At 36.5% G+C, this 17,308-nt stretch overlaps 3 protein-coding genes across 8 annotated transcripts; 2 read left to right on the forward strand and 1 right to left on the reverse strand.

Moving 5' to 3' along the window:
• The first annotated feature begins 304 nt into the window (after positions 1-304).
• On the forward strand, positions 305-1,893 carry LOC148920629 (putative aspartyl protease At4g16563). Its single transcript, XM_089044251.1, has one exon. It carries the CDS (start codon positions 390-392, stop codon positions 1,767-1,769), a length of 1,380 nt encoding a protein of 459 aa, XP_088900377.1. The 5' UTR covers positions 305-389; the 3' UTR covers positions 1,770-1,893.
• A 6,923-nt stretch (positions 1,894-8,816) lies between these two features.
• LOC103343233 (pathogenesis-related protein PR-4) lies at positions 8,817-9,666 on the forward strand. Its single transcript, XM_089044217.1, has 2 exons — positions 8,817-9,173; positions 9,323-9,666. The coding sequence occupies exons 1-2, from the start codon at positions 8,904-8,906 to the stop codon at positions 9,491-9,493; spliced, it is 441 nt and encodes a 146-aa protein (XP_088900343.1). The 5' UTR covers positions 8,817-8,903; the 3' UTR covers positions 9,494-9,666.
• Positions 9,667-10,280: 614 nt separating this feature from the next.
• Positions 10,281-17,015, reverse strand: LOC103344095 (5'-3' exoribonuclease 3-like). 6 transcript variants are annotated; one of them, XM_089042565.1, is made up of 23 exons: positions 16,684-17,015; positions 16,472-16,574; positions 16,235-16,311; positions 15,921-16,112; positions 15,693-15,812; positions 15,410-15,472; positions 15,066-15,179; positions 14,810-14,980; positions 14,637-14,714; positions 14,391-14,537; positions 14,170-14,289; positions 13,673-13,768; positions 13,461-13,556; positions 13,061-13,131; positions 12,842-12,970; positions 12,687-12,763; positions 12,564-12,604; positions 12,360-12,434; positions 12,128-12,258; positions 11,914-12,018; positions 11,746-11,821; positions 11,369-11,439; positions 10,281-11,268 (listed from the first exon to the last, which is right to left on the reverse strand). In XM_089042565.1, exons 1-23 carry the CDS (start codon positions 16,870-16,872, stop codon positions 10,665-10,667), a joined length of 2,946 nt encoding a protein of 981 aa, XP_088898691.1. In that variant the 5' UTR covers positions 16,873-17,015; the 3' UTR covers positions 10,281-10,664. The 6 variants fall into 6 exon arrangements, with proteins under 6 accessions (XP_088898691.1, XP_088898683.1, XP_088898682.1 ...); XM_089042557.1 differs by having other exon boundaries at positions 10,281-11,271; XM_089042556.1 differs by having other exon boundaries at positions 10,281-11,271; positions 14,391-14,540.
• Between the last annotated feature and the right edge of the window lie 293 nt (positions 17,016-17,308).

A 17,308-nucleotide genomic window follows, 5' to 3' on the forward strand; every position in this document is an offset into this window, starting at 1 on the left:
ACTTCTCAAAACGTACCGCACTGACTACTTAGCCACTTGATTTGTTTCCTGACATGCATGACACAAAGAGAATGAGTTAAAATTTTGAAGCGGCTTCTTTGGACCAGTGTGCGAAGCGTTCAAGGAGTGACATGCATCTGTTTCTATTTTTGCTTTGAATTCATTTCTCTTTGTAAGCGAGCACGGATGGAATTGGAAAACTCATCTAGGCTTTTGGTTTGGACATGTAAGCCTTTCTTTCTATGCTTAAACACATGCACAAAGACACCTGTTTGCTATCAAAAATTGAAGCTGGCAAAATTCATCATCCAACCTAACTGGCACTCACATTTTCTATCCTTAAGAAGCACAATAAAAATTAAGCTTCCTCTATCCAATCTATCAAAACCATGGCTTCTTCTTCATCTTCTATGCTGCTCTCTCTCTCTCTACTTCTCCTTCTACCGTATATTACTTCTTCCAATATTATCATCATACCCATCTCACATTTACCCAAAAACCCACATCCAGATCCTTACCAGCACCTCAGCTACTTAGCAAATTCCTCTTTGAAAAGAGCCTACCACCTCAAAAATCCCCAAACTACCCCTCCTCATACCAACCCCAAAATCCCACTTTTCTCCCACGGCTATGGAAGCTACTTCTCCATTCCCCTGAGCTTTGGCACCCTTCCCCAAACCCTCCCCTTCATCCTGGACACTGGTAGTGATTTAACTTGGTTCCCTTGCGGCAAAAACTACCAGTGCGTCAATTGCTCCACTCACCTCAACAACACCGCCAAAGTCAAATCTTTTATTCCCAAATTGTCCTCATCTTCCAAAACCCTCGCCTGCTTGAACCCCAAATGCGCTATGGTTTTCCCGAAAATTCAATGCCCATATTGCAAACTTGGTTCGAAAAACTGTACCCGGAGATGCCCTTGGTACACATACCCCTACGGCTCTGGCGACACAGGTGGAAGTCTACTCTCTGAAACGCTGCACCTCCCGAACCGACGCGTACCCGATTTCCTTGTGGGCTGCTCCATTCGCGCTTCCGACCAACCCGCCGCTGGCATTGCCGGGTTTGGCCGCGGCCCAGCTTCTCTCCCCTCCCAATTGGCCATCAAAAAATTCTCCTACTGCCTTCTCTCTCACCTCTTCGCCGACACTAACAAAAGCAGCTCACTGGTCCTCGTCGGCGGAAAGGACTCCGTAAAGAAAACTAAAGGCGTCAGCTACACGCCGTTTGTGAAAAACCCAGAAGTCCCCGGAAGGGGGCATTTCCTCACCTATTACTATGTCGGCCTCCGCCGCATCACTGTGGGAGGGCGGAGCGTGAAGATTCCTTACAGGTACCTAAGGCCTGACAAGAACGGCTCCGGCGGGACCATAGTCGATTCCGGGACCACCTACACGCATATGGCGCCTGAGGTGTTCGAGCGCGTGGCGGGAGAGTTCGAGAAGCTGACGAAGGGCTACAAGAGGGCGGAGGAAGTGGAGGCTTTGACTAGGTTGAGGCCGTGCTATAATGTTTCCGGGATCGAAACGCCGACGTTTCCAAGCGTGACGTTTCACTTCAAGGGAGGGGCTGAGATGGCACTGCCGGAGGAGAATTACTTGGTGCCGGCCGGTTGGGAGGTGCTGTGCTTGACGATTCGGGGTGATAATTTGCCTATGATCTCGTCTGGGCCTTCTATAATTCTGGGGAGTTTCCAAATGCAGAATTACCATGTGGAGTATGATTTGCAGAATGAGAGGTTTGGGTTCAAGCAACAGCAATGCAACTGATGTCTTTTCTTCTTCTTTTGTTTTTTTTCTATCGAAGAATAAATCTGTGCAGAATGAGAGAACCAACCCACCTGGTTCATAAAGTACGTGAATAATAAAAATAAACATCATTTGCACTCCACAATCATCCTCCACTTTTATATTTCATTATTTCAAGAGAGCTGTGAATCGGTTCGGTAGAGACCTCAATCCGTTAATCGTAACAAACTTTCGATAGGACAAAACCTATAAGAATTATTTATCATGTAGCATTCCACCAATGACTCCTTATTCAACCAATCAGATGTTGACATGTCTATTAATAACTAATAAATTTATTGTGTCAATAGTAATTCTATTTTGTATGGTATCGGACAATTGTTGTCTAATTCACCATTATCAATCTAATCAAGAAATAATGCGCTGTGAAGAGAGAATGCAACTGTGGTTGTATGGTATCCAGGGACGGACCGTCGTTACAATTAACCTGGGCTATAGCCCAGGCAAATTTTTTTTAAAATAGTATAAAATAGAAAACCCAGCACACCTCCCCCAAGTTCCAATCTACCCATGTAAATAAATGGACCCCAACTGACCGATTTCCCCCAAGTTCCAATTAATCCATGTAAATGGATCCCAACGGACAGATTTACTGCATTGATTTGGTGGAGTTGCGAGTGAGGCACCTTCCCTTTTTAGTTCACCCCATGTTCAACCACACTTTCTAATTTTATTAACATTTAACACTTCACATAAATAAAAACAAACAAAAAATCTTCACATACAGAAATAATTAACATTAAAAACCACACTTCCCCGTTAAATTTCTGTTTAAATTAAAATCACACCCCATTTCTCAGCTTTAAAGTTGTAATAATTTTTTGTTTAATATTGTAAAATTAACATCAACAAGAATTTTGAAAAATTATTTGAGTATGAGATGTACATGAATTATTCTATTTTAGAGGGGAAATTTTTGGGTTTAAGTTATTTGATATGGACTTAATAGGTTTGTATGCAAGGTAAATTTAGCCCACCCTATTTTGAATGGGTCCGTCCCTGTAGTATCGTAATTCATTAACGATATCATCAACATCTGGGGTGAAAGCACGGAGGGATATTCCATTCATGTCAACATAAAAGTTATCAAACTCCATGTGGTTTGACTTTGGTATGCTCATCTCTCTCTACCATAACTTTGGCCACCATTTTAGGGTACTTGTTAGCCAACCAACGAAAAAAAGATGGCACTCCTATCTCCCTCGCTACCTCTTTTTGATTTCTCAGGAGTAAGGTCATAAATATCGAGGGTTTAAATATCGGTGGTTCAAAAACACGGAAATATTGATGGAAATATCGGGAAAATATCAATATCGATAAAAATTGGATAAAAACCACGAAAATTATGATAAATACATGGAAATTTTTAATGAAACTTTGTAAAAAGTTTATTTAGTTAATCATCTATTATTTTAACACAAAAGATTAGAAGGAAATACTAAATATCCTAAGTCCAACTAGCCAACAAGCCCAACAAGCCATACTAATAATATCCCAAGCCCAACAAACCATACTAAAATACTAATATCCTAAACCTATCTATCTAATCTCATCCATCAACATCAGTCACTTTATTCCTTTCTTTCTTTTCTTTTTCTCACTTCACTCTCTCTTTCTTTCTCTCATTCTTTCCGTTTCCACCTCTTTTCCTCTGAGTTTTTTTTGTTCTGGCACTTTCCTCCCATTTCTTTCTCTCCTCTCATTTCTTCTTCGTTTTCTTTTTCTCTCTTATTCTTTCTCTTTTCTTTCTTCTTCCTCTCTTTCTCTGATTTTCTAGTACTCTGATTTTTTGTTCTCTCGGTTCTATGTTTCTATCTCTCCCTCTATATCTCTTTTTTTGCAGATCTGGGTTCTTGAATATCTTGGGTTAAGTTCTTGAATATGATTTTTTTATTGTTCGAATATGGAATCTGATTTTTCATGCAAATTTAAAGCTCAGTTGAGGTTCAGATATGTTTTGCTAGATAGTTTTTTATTTATTATCTTTTAAGGTTCATAACTTCATATCTGGTTTTCCTTGTATGGACTCATCGATTGGTTACATTGATGTTTCTAAAAATATCAATTAGAAGTTGGAAGCCAGGAGGGGTTCGAACCCCTGTGTGAGACGTTCAAGAGAATTATTTCATTTTTGAAAGTTCATATCAGGATATTATCAATAATATCGCGATATGTTGACCGTTTGCAGCTGCCATTTGAACAAAAATATTGGTACCAAAATTATCGAGAAAATTATCGATAAATTGACGATAAATAAATGGAAACATACTAAAATATCGCTGCCCCTTAAAAACGATAATTTCGCAAGAAATATCGACGAAATTATCAATATTTTATTCTCTGCTCAGGAGAGTTAGCTCAATAGTTTCAATTCTTTGTGTCTTTTTCGTTCTAAGCTTTTAACTTGCTTATATAGTAGCATGCATGTTTCAATTCTCTCCTCATCTCCCTTTCTCATTTCCTAGTTTTCTTCCCCTTTCATCTTCTCTCCCCATATTCGTTTGGATTTCAGGTCCTCTTGTTCAGATCTATCTAGATCTTGTCTTTTGTTTGTTTGTTTGTTTGTGTGTTTTCTGTTATAGGCCCTTGGTGACTTTTGTTGTTCTTGGATGTGTCTTGCTGCCGCTGGGATGGCTGAGGTGTGGTGTTGTCAACCTAGCTTTTTTCTTTATTTTTTGTTGTGTTTTTGAAGCAAGTACTACAATCCACTATAGACACCATCATTTTATTGCAGCTTTTGGTCCACTCACATGGATTTTGCTCCAGTTCAATGTCTGGAGTTGGAAAAGTGATTGTTGCCGGTTTGTGTGGGATCCGGTTTTGCTTATGCAAAATAAGAGGTTTAGTCATGATGGTGTTACGAGTCTCTTTGGTTTGCTGGAGAGGATGTGGTGCAGTGTCCTTGTTTCTGTGTTTATTTTAGTCTAGTAATTCTCATAAACTCAATAGGAGTTTGTTGATATTTGTATTTAGTGTTTGACTTTTTGATGTGGATTTGCCGTTACTAAAAGTTCTTTTGTTTGCCGAATTAGAGGTTTTAGGTTTTTCTGGCATGCGTAATTCTCCCAGATCAAACTAATTTATTTTTGTGTTTGGTCACTGGAGATGTTGTACTCATATTTGGCATTATGACTACTCTGTACTTTTTTTTGTGTTATCAATAAAATTACTATCACTTTTAATATTTTTTAAAAAAAAAGAATTACAGTATATCATTAAATGTAGTCTTTTATTATTTAATTGCATATGGGTATAATTGAAAAATTAAACAAACTTTGTTTTGTGATAACTCAACCTGATAGTTTCGTTAACTCCATGAAACGTTTTGTGATAAAAGCCATTCAATAAACTTCGCATAAACCAGAATTTGACCTTTCACAAATTCAGCTCCAAACATTTGCACATTTTGGCACCAATATAGCCGTAATTAGGTTTGATGAAGACAACAATAATAAAATAATTTATTTGTATACCACTAATAACTACCTGAGTAGAACCTTTAGATAAATTAAATTCATATTCAAAATCTGCCTCTTGTCACTTTTTAAAGAAAACTACATTTTTTTTATACAGCTGGACTTTTACATCCAATTTTACCATTTACAACAAAATTAATAAAAGAAAAACTACAAAGAAGAAAATTGCACCAGACTCCCACCCGACTGAAATTACCAATTCCCGTTTGCCGCTTCCTTTCTCCGAGTTTCTAATCCTCCTTCCATCTCTCTCTACAGTACCAGCAACTATTTTATCTTACATTTGTTGTTTATTCCCACATTGAAATTCTGCCCATTTATTCATCTCCCTCAAAATAAAAAGAATAAAAAATTGAAAAAACTAGAATATTGTACACCAACCACTGCACTCAGCTTTGCCTCCCCTGGCCATCACCCCCGCTCACTCAGTCTCTTTCTCTCATTTAGAAGAATGAGATCTGTGTATTCCAATTGATCCCAAGTCAGCTTTTGGGTAAGTCATATTCAATTGAATGAGATCTGCATATTCAATTAAAAAGTGTAAAGTTTTCTCATATGTTATCGAGAGAGGACAGAAAGATGTAGGGAAGAGAGTGAAAGAGTAGGGTGCGGCAGCAGAGGGAGATAGTTTTGGTTACTCATTCTCTATTTTTCTTTTTTCCATTTTTAAGATTTTATTTGAAAGGGTAAAAGTATAATTTCATATCCAGCTGTAATTAATTTTAACTTTTAAATATAAAAATAGACAAATGGCAGATTTTGAATTGGAGTATCACCAAATGTGGTGATACCATACCATTCTATAATTTCTCCTTAATTTCTTAAAAAAGCAAAAAAAAAATGAGACCCACACATTTGCCACATAACAATTAACAGACTTATTAACGATTTGAGTAATGAAGATTCTTATTTGTAAGATTTCCATAAATTTGAGTACCAGTTAAACGGATCTTTAAAAATTGAGTATGAGTTTGTAATGACCCCATAATTTGGGTAATTTACGATAATTGATCCGATACATACTAATGAAAATGCTGCTCCTTCTATAACTTATATGTTATTGGTTACAGAGCAGGTAGAAGTACTAGTTTGTATATGAAAGACGAAATTAGATGAAATGGAGCTAAATTAAATGCATCAAGTATCAAATCTAATTAAATCGGTTGTTGTCCAAAATGTGAATTTAGAGCTAGATTTACATTATCGCACTCCCAATATAGTTCTCTACTTCGATATGTTTTTCATTCAATTTTTACAAATCAATTTATTCTCATTCTTCATATCCTAATTACGATCCTTATCATACTATGTTTTCAACACGTGACAATCATGCCTTTGTGATACAAGATATTCTTTTTACGATTACGAGAAAGGGATGAAATCACAACGAGTACAAAAAACAAATTATTTGATAGTGAAAGCAAATGAGTGGTCCGTAATATCTAAAGAAACTTCAAAACTTTACCATCACCACATCAAAGTATTTGTGCTTAATTTGAATTCTCATCATAATGAGACGTGCAAAAAGTTCAAAGTGGGAGTCATAGAAGAAAAGCAATCTCTGTACTTATGTGGCTTGATCATCATAGACTGCAGAGGATACTGCCAATGGAAATTAAACTGACCAAGGCAACCACATGCAGATGCAGGCAATATCTCCTTGTCATTGGGTAATATTGTCTCGTAATTAAGTTTAAGTTACAAAAGGTAATACAAATTGAGTGCTAATATTTTCACACGTATCCTATTTTCCCACTCACTTTATCTTTAAAATTTTTATAGGAGATATTTCTACCTGTGACAAAAGACCCCTTGGGCTAGAAAAACTCATTCCACCAATCAATTGTAGCCCGGGTAGGAGGCGGGCTCTACCAAGACTGGATAGGTCCAAAGGCAAGAACAGCTCGAGCTGTTGCCTGAGGGCGCTGATGCCATCCTAACGTCAGCAAAGATATAAAATGGAAAAATAGCAAAAAAATCATAATTTTTTTAAATATGTATATATACCTAGCAATTTTTTCTTTATTAATGTCATATGTATAAATAAAATTAATCCCATGTGAATAGTAATTGTTGCTTTGAATGCAATGATAGGCCCATCATCACTTGCCTCTTTCCGAGGCCCCACCCAACAAGCCACCACCCAAATAACACCAGCCACCTAGCAACCACCATCTACCCACAACCCCAACATCACGAGAAAGACTTCCATGACATTGGAATAGTACTATTTTTCTACTCTTGCCAATAACGCTATGACACGCTTAATAACTTCCACGTGTCATGATTATTGGCACTGGGATAACAAAATAGTATTATCATTTTGCCCATGCATTTAAAAGAAAAGTTAACAAAATTGATGGCATGACCATTTGTCATAATGCTACTAAAATTGAAGGACCACGAGAACGATTTTGGTAATTAAAGGACTCAAATGCAAATCGGGTCTAAGTTCAGGGACTAATAAAACGAATAACCATTTTTTCAAATTTACATAGTGGTTGGGGAAATAGGACAGAGGGTGGAAATAACAACACCCTACAAATTTAACCTACAAAACAGTGTACATCGAACATCGATCATAGTATATATCAACTTCTAAGCAAATAATTAACCAATTAACACACAATTAATGAATCCAAGAATACTTTCAAGAAGAGATGAGATGAGATGAGATGAATCGAAGAATATATATAACCCAAATTGGGCTAAATAAGTCTGCCAATGAATTAATTAAGGTCACGTACAGGTACAAATACAAAGCATATATCCAGAATCTGCTATGATAGGCGCCGTGGATGTTTCTCTTTTAGCTTAATTAATCAATTAATTAGGTCAAGCCAAAATTGTCAAGGCGTGGAGATCGGGGTGGGAGGTGGCCAGAAAATTTTCTCACTCCAAATGGAAAATCTATCCTCCTTCCTTCCTGCTTCTAGATTATAAAGACGCTTTCTAGTCCTAGAGATAGATAATAAGGTAAAGGACCAGATAGCCATTACGTCTAATTGAAGTCCTATGCTTCTACGTTACCTCTTATCTTCAACGTCTCATTTTGAGCCGCGATCAATGTTCAATTATATATATATCTTATGAAGCCAAGCCACCATTTACGACCAATAGCAAAGCAACACTTTAATTAATTAGTTGAAAACTAATCCAAATTATAACATTTTAATACAATATATAATATTATAATATTATTTAACTCAAGTATAGTAACATGGATCTGAAAATATATTTTCATGCTACTCTACTTCTCTTTGTGCCTGTATACAACTCCAAGTCTCCTTATGCATCAGCGCTATGCCGTCTTTGCCACGTCCTATAACTGTGTCCTCTGTAGAAAATTTTCAGTCAACAAGCTTATAAAGTCGTGAAGTTTGGCTGTTTGGTAGTGGCATACAATTCAACCCATACAGTTCTAATTATCTTTCCAAAGGGTGTACTAGTAATTCCAACACCAATTGTTGACCGAAAAAAAAAAAACGTAATTCCAACACCAACCTCCGCCCTATATATATACATTCAAGCACCACCACTTCTCCAACACCTCCATTGACGACTTTAATTGTTAACTATCGCAGATCATAGAGATAAATATATTACAAATCATCACAAAATGGAGAAAGTGCTTGTGGGCAAAGTGCTTCTGACGATGATGATCGTCTGTGTGGTGGGCAGCGCTTCTGCGCAAAGTGCTTCTAACGTGAGAGCCACGTACAACCTGTACAATCCTCAGAATATCAACTGGGACTTGCGTACTGCGAGTGTCTACTGCGCAACATGGGATGCTGATAAGCCATTGTCATGGCGCAGCAAATATGGATGGACTGCCTTCTGCGGACCCGTTGGCCCTACCGGACAAGATTCTTGTGGGAAGTGCTTACTGGTAATTAATCATTAGTACTAATTAGTTTTGTTGATCATCTTCTAATTATCTTTCAGTAAACATAATTAATTAGTACATACATTAATTTCTGCAATTTATATTTGTTAATCGAGGTATATTTATATATGTAAAATTGATATTATATGCAGGTGACGAACACGGCCACAGGAGCGAAAGTGACAGTGAGGATTGTGGATCAGTGCAGCAATGGAGGGTTAGATTTGGACGTGAATGTGTTTAACCAGATAGACACAAATGGACAAGGCAATGCCCAAGGCCACCTTACTGTCAACTACGACTTTGTTGACTGTGGCGACTAAACCTTAAACTTTAAGCTCTAAACCTTCAACCAATAAATAAGTTTCAATGTTGTAGATGAAATAAGTTCAAAGTGGGATCGCTTCTTGGATTATAACAAGAAGTACTGTTATTGTTGACTGTAAACTTGAAGCTTCTGGAATAAATGATCATATGCATTAAGAATTACCCCTCATTTTCAAGCTGTCTCTTGTGTTTGGGTAGTGTACGTAACAGGCCTGGTCATATCTTCACCTAATTCTTGATGATCTAGTTTGGTCTTCTCAATTAATTGGACTTCATCTGCCTGATGAGCTTGTACGTGGGCATTCTTTTTTGAAAGAGCTTTCCAATTGAAAATGACGATAACATACTAAATTTACATACACTACACAAATCTTTAGGACTCGAATCCAGCACTTTTTCTACTATACATGGCACTCTTTAAGTTCCAAAGGACTAGTTTGTTCTTAGGTCTTTGGGATTTGGGCTTTGTTCTTAGGTCTTTGGGCTTTGGGCTTTGGGACCGATTTAACCAAAAGAACGAAAGAAAAGCAAAATGGGCAGACTTCAACTGAAACAAATATATCCACTATGATTTACTAACCGATTAATTGACGACATTTCATCAATTGATTGGGTATATATTGAATAACGTAACACTAATTTCGCATCAGGTAAATTTTTATACAATTGCATGTGTAAATTTTCCATCAAAATATGGTTAAAGCCCAAAGTAATAAAAAACAAAATATAGAATTCATCACTTACCAAATAATCTTCTTCTGGAAGAGAAACAAAAAATACACATTTTTTTTTTTTACACAACGGCGGTAGTGTTTTATTAATGAGGAGAAGGAGTAACAGCTACAAAAAAACCAAACTATGTCCTAGAGGATTAGATGAGTACTCTACACTAAACGAAGCATAGTGGTCATCGATCTACCGAAGTAGCCTACCTTCTGATTGATTTATAAAATCATATCTCCAAGGATATAAAATGAACGCCCAAATATACTCCGACTTAATTACCAAAAATATGGAATTGCAGAGATTGTGAAGCATAGGAAATAGCTAGCAGATCGAAAATTCTTCATCCTTCAGCCGTAAAATACAAAATAGATGGAATGTGTACAAAACAGTGCTTTTCTTGCTCTTTTGGCAGCCAAGCAAAGAGGGCTATGTGTTAACTAGCTACCAGCGGGGCTTACCTTCAGTATCCCAACTACGTGGAACAAAGTGCGCATTCCCTCTGGCTTGGGATGAACGGTTAGCAGCAAAAGGTGAATAATGCTTCGAGGAGTCCTGATGGCCTCTACCGCGGCACTGACCATGTTGCCAAGCATGGTTTGTGTCAGGTGTGAAGCCATTTCTAGACGGCCAGAAAACATTGTTTGCTGACTGAACTCTTCCATTAGGCCTCCAGCCCTGGCTTGATGACGACTTCGATATTTGCAAATCTCTAAGGGTTCGTATTTGATCTCCTGAACCAGAACCAGCAACTCTCCACTTTTCATTACAAACAGGTGTCTCATGAAGAGCGGCTTTTTTGTATGCTACTGCACTGTTCGCTGAATATGAGCCAGATGACATTACTCTTTCACAATGTATTCTTCCTGGAGCATGAAATCGGTCTCCAAAATCAGGACTTGCAATTGCTTTCCCTCTACCATAACCCCATCCAGTGCCAGAAAATTTGTGTATCATATTCGGAGAGCTAGAAGTGAATCTAGCATTGTTCCGGAAGCCTTGATTTCCCATATTATCTGGTTTTCTAAACCTTTCCTGAACAAGCTGACTGCTGCATTGCATTTAGTTCTTGAACAATGAGTTTAAAGAGAAATTCGTAGATATAGATGTGAATAACAAATGAAAGACAGAGCAAGAAGCCAAAGAACCTGGAGCTGGGTGTGCTTCCCTGATATTCGTGCCATAGTTTTGTCTCCATAAGATCGTCTTCAGTGATTGTCTGCATATGTAGATGGAAAATGTTACAAATTGGGCTTAATTATAACATGCCACTGAATTTCTCTTATGCTAGTTGAAGGATAGTATATTAGGGAGTGAGGACATTTAACTATTGAACTCGAAAATGCATCCCAACAATGTAGTTAGAATGCCAAGAACTCATTAAGCCAGTGCTAGCAAGGAACTAATCATATCCGCAGTGGCAGAGCAGGTAAACCATCACATTAAACAAATACGAAAACAAACATATATGCACAAGACCATTCAAGCTGATGAAAATAATTGCAAATTCTGAAAGTTCGGATACCTTGACAGGAAACTCTACACCAGCAAGTAAACGAGGCACATGTGGACCATCGTTTGGAAGCTCATATCCCACGCATCTATAACATAATCAAATTCATAAAACTTATCCTTCAGGACAGCAAAACATTTACAAGATCAAAATTAACAACTCGTTAGTTTGGTTACTCACAAGACAGAGTCTTCTTGAAGTTTATGATCTCCTCCTTTAACACTGGAAGCATTCTCATGAAGACGTAAAAAACCACTAATTCCAGAACCGAAAGGGGGCAGAGAACTTATCAATAAACATTAACATTTAGAAAATACTGCAAAAGCGGTCCATGAAAGAAAAAATAAAAAGGCAAAGTAACAAAGACAAGAGTTTAGAAAGATAATTGACCTACCACAAACTGTTGTCAATCTTGATGGGGCAGTTTTCCTTTGTAAACAGTGCGACAATCTGTGATGCCATATTGTGTGTGCTTAGCACAAATAAGTGATCAACTTTCTCTTTATTCCTGTCTCTGTCTTCCCCCTACGCATATTGTAACACAAACTGATAAGACAATTTAAATATAAGAATGGAAAAACATCTCATATCTTTAAGAAATTAAAATATATAAAAAAGTTTCATACCACCAACTCCTTCTCTAACTTTCTCGTTTCAGATAGAAGCCGTTCTTCTTCTATAAAAGGAAGTTTGCAAATGCCCTTTTGGAGATGATAAAGTCAAAAACAATTTTAGAATGTAAAAGAGAGAACAATCACTAGATGTGAACGAAAATGCAACACCAATGAATAACTACCAGAAATCATACAAGGAAAGAAGAGAAGACAAACCTGCCATGTAAAGCGTTTTCCATCCATATCAATTTCAAAATCTATAGATGAAACAGAGCTTGCAATTAATTTCTATCAGATCCCATGGACTAACATAACTGATATTACACAATGTGTACTTACCAGAAGGGTAAAAGTCAATAATGGTAGAACTCTCATCTGTCATAAGTGTCTGATAAACTTTCGGAAGTGCATGAGCACTACAAAGAAGAACGAATGTATTATTTTCTTGGAGAACTTGGTAAGACCAAACTTACAAAACAAAGAAACATAGTTACCTTCTGGGTGGTAACACAGCCATGAGAGTATCGATAGGTAAGAATGGGGAACCTTTTTCAAACTTAGGTTTCACCTGACCAAGGCCCTTTAGGTCGGAAGCAAATGGCGCATAGTGGAAAGGATAAAACCTGATAGGATATTACAGTGAATGTAATGTAACACTACTTTTCATACCAATATCAAGTAAATAACTGAAGTCCATATTACATATGACTTACCATGTCCATGATGGGGGACCCGAAAAATAGTAGAAGAGAACCCAGAGCAGTCCTTCAGTGTAGTATTTAACCTAAAGTACATCAGCAATTGGAATTTGCAAATAAGGGGAAATCTAAAATTACATAAATAAATAAAATCTGTTAAATACACAAGTAGAAAATGTACTACCAAAACCCTAAAACCCTATTGGAATAACACAAGATTGCATCTAATTTTGTGTAGGGTTTGCAAGCAATCAACCAAACAATTTATCAAAATTCAGTAAGATGAATAGTTTTGGTGCGGTCTTTGGCCCTCCATTTTACAAAGAAAAAAGTGCAGCTTCTGTAAGAAACAAAAAAGAAGAACATCATGTGGACTAAAGAAGTATAAGATAAAATTTATGAAAGCCACACGTACTACTTCCTTTCTTTTGCTTTCAATATCCCCTGGCCCTTCTGCAGAAAATTTGTATTTGTAATATCTTGCCTTGTAGCCTGCAGCAGCATATCGTACCTGTGGAAGAAATCAGCAAAGCATGTAAAAATATTTGTTTATATGCTTGGATGTAAACGTTTCACAAGGTATTACGAGAAAGAATATTGAAACTTCAAGAAGGGAATGCTTCATACTTTGTCTGTCCCTAAATCACCATTCTTAAACAGATCAGATTTCCTTCTGATGCTATCTTTCAATTTCTGCTTAAACTCCTTTGTATTTTCTATTATCTGCAAAAATTAAATATAAATGACACCAAAACCCCTTCAGCAGGTCACAAAGTACATGGTAAAACTACTTTATTCCATATATATATATATGTGTGTGTGTGTGTGTGTGTGTGTAATCAAGCAAAATAACCTGCAGATACTCCCTGCCCCACTCCCGAAAACAAAAAAGAAAAGTAACAATGGAGTGTTTGATAATGGAATCTTCAATTTAAAGCACATAGACAAAGGAAAACTAAATTCATTTCCATGAAGAATAATGATTGATAAGATGACTCCGATGAGTTGCTAGAAGAATTTAAAGTATAAGCCTATCTTGAAATTCTTCTAGAAACTCGGAGTCATCTTATGAATCATTATTCATCATGGAATACAAAAGAAAACACACACAAACAACAGCGTACTTGAGAATGCATATTTTCAAACATCCCAAATGACGGAGCTTTGGATTCTTCTCCATTAGGCAATGCACAAGTACTGCTTGAATCAGTAGCTGAACTTCCAGCATCAATTTCTTCCTCTAGCTGGCAACCAATTAATTCAGCATTTGTTTCATAATGGGAAAAATAGACAAATACACGCAATATTGTCAGTGATGAATGATACTTGAGCAACAAGCACTTACAGAATCTTTATTAAGGCAAAGACGTCTGAGTTTACGCTCACGTAGTTCTGATCTTTTCTTGAAAATTTTATCTTCATAAGCACCAACAAGAAGAATAAATTTCTCAACCCTGGATAGTTTGATGAATCCTGATTTCTTGTCATTGACCTGCTTTTGAGCATAAAAGAATTGGCATGGTCATGATCTTATCTACATTTTTTTTTCAGGTGAAGAAATGCAACTGAAACAAGGCTAATCATGTTATACCCGGAGCATATCAACCATATAACCCCCGAGATTTTTGAATTCCTTCTTATAGATAGTCATCAGCAAGTCAATTGCATTCTGGAAATGAGTAGTTATCACAAAAAATTAGTCTTGAGTTGAGCTTCATACATTGTATTCCCATCACTACATATCAATGAAGTTTAGCGTAGAACCTCATGAATTTCCAAAGTTGGCATGTGGGGCAGAAAATCATTTCCAGCAAAAAAGCACATAAATATAAAATCATCAATTATACACTCAAGATCAAACTTGAAATTCTCAGGAGGATCATTGATTTGCATATCAAGCTCCAAATATTCCCTCAAAATCCAAACATGCAGAAGCTGAAATTTGGAAGGAAAAATAGAGGTGAGACAACAGAGCAATATTCAAACTACAGGTGATGGATAAGAGGACTATTTCAAATACCTGGTAGGGCTTTTTTACAATGGATGCTTTTCTGTTGCCTGACTTTACAGAAGACGGAGTCATTTCTCGAACAGATTGACAGTTTGCATGTTGCTGCTCCTGGTTTAGAACATCCTGTATCCAGAAATTGAAGTACTTAAAATTTCATCAGTTATCAGAACCTACAACCCGGATTAGTATAAGGAAAGATTTTATAACCCGGATTTTGGTTCCTAGTGCATTAGCTAGGCAGACCTCACTCAATTGGGGTATTGATTATTGGAAACCTTAAAAGCCAATGTGACCAAGAAACCACCAAGGAAACTTCTATATGAAATTTGAAAAATGCAAAGGACTTGTAAAACCTCTCTCAATATGGAAAAATGAACTTCATGTGTTGCCAAAGCCAACATTATCAAATCTGCATCCTGCATGCCAATAATTCACCACAATGTCAGAATTCAATTGTGTGTGTTGGGGCGGAGTTTATGAAAGACAATCTTTAAACAGAAACATGTTCATTCCCATATAGTTCTTTTCCTTCTTCCTGATTTTCCAACTATATATTATTGTAGCAAAATTAAATATGGAAAACAAAAAATTACAAAAACTATTAAATAGTTGTGTTCAGCAAATAATCATTCATACCAATCCATACAAGCAATGGCGGGTGTTTGGATCATACGAAGAAAAATTACGCTGCTGGCGTATGAAAGACATTATTTTGTGTTCCCCTTCTCCAGGAACATTGGCATCAGAAAGAATCACCTAAATCAATAATCATGAAGTTAAAACAAAAAAGAGATGAGAGAAAATAAAAAATGATGGATCATGTGTTCGTCAAGTTGAAATTAGAGTGGCACAAATGGAGCAGACCTTGATGTCCCTCCAGCCTGAATCATTGTTCAAACGTAAACTAATATAGCTGCGAAGAGCATTCGACAATTTGTACATAAAATCAGTTCCAGGGGTGATTATATTTGAATCTAAGACTTCGTTTTCCTTTTTTGGTAACACTTGTTTGCCTTCCAATTCAAACTGTCTTCTCAGCTTCTCTTCTTCAGCATCCTATACAGTTGATACCAACATTTTGGGGTATAAATTTACGTATTTGTATGAACATTAAGCGGGTACAAGAAATTTTGTGTGATTCAGAAACATAATATATTAATTAAAAGCTTAAAACCCACAGCTAATTCCTTGTCCTTGGCAGACTTGAAACGCCTGGCACGTTGTTGATTCATTTTAGCCCTTGGAGCGACTCCATCTACAAGAAATCATCAAGTTTATATCCTTATATAAACTACTTCAATTTCAAAGTATACATAACGATACGCATATCAACTAAAGTAAAGAGATGATCAAGAGAAAGCAAAAATCTTACAAAAGTATTATAACATAGGAAAAATAAAGTAAAATTTTGTCACCTATGGCCATGTATAAAAGCTTCCTCGGTCGAACAATGTTGAAAAGTGTGTCAATATATTCAAAAATATTGATGAACACCTCTTCAAAACTAGTTGGTTGCACCTGAATAAATACAGTAGAAATTAAAATATATAACTAAGGATAAAATAAAACAAATTTGAAAATTCTTATAGCTTGTGAAGAGAATATATAGGAATTAATAAGTTCATACTCCATCTTCATCTGATTCCGGGTGAAAGCAGGGATGGATAATCCCATTCATGTCAAGATAAAGGTTATCAAACTCCATGCCATTTGGGTTTGGTGAGCTTGTGGACTCATCTCTCTGGTCGACAATGGCCTTGACCACCACTTTGGGATACTTGTTAACCAGCCAACGGAAGAAAGAAGGCACCCCCATTCTCTCTCTCTCTCTCTCTCTCTCTCTGTGTTGGAACTGAACTTGCTTCTTTCATACAAGAAGAGGGTGAGCTTATGAATCGATTATACTTTGTATTGCGCGAATATTAAATGGGAAAAGTTTGGCTCCATAAAATTGAAGATGAGTATGTTTTGACACTTGTGAAAATCTTTTAACTTTTTTTTGCTTTTGAATTCCTTTAATTTTCCTTTCAAAATTTGACAAGTGTCATAATTTTATTTATTCTAAAAAGGAGCTCCTCCTTAAATTTTCGAAATATTTTTGCTCACAGCTTTAATCTAAAGTGTATCCTCATTATCCTTCTTAATACTTGACACGTGTCTATATGTATAACTATATTTAGTTTTTTACTTTGTATTTATGGAACTATTGTCTATAGTTATGCATATAAAAACATATCAATTATTGAAAAGAA

The sequence above is a fragment of the Prunus mume genome, linkage group LG1 (genome assembly GCF_029339155.1).
Source record: "Prunus mume cultivar Tortuosa linkage group LG1, ASM2933915v1, whole genome shotgun sequence".
Taxonomy (NCBI): Eukaryota; Viridiplantae; Streptophyta; class Magnoliopsida; order Rosales; family Rosaceae; genus Prunus; species Prunus mume.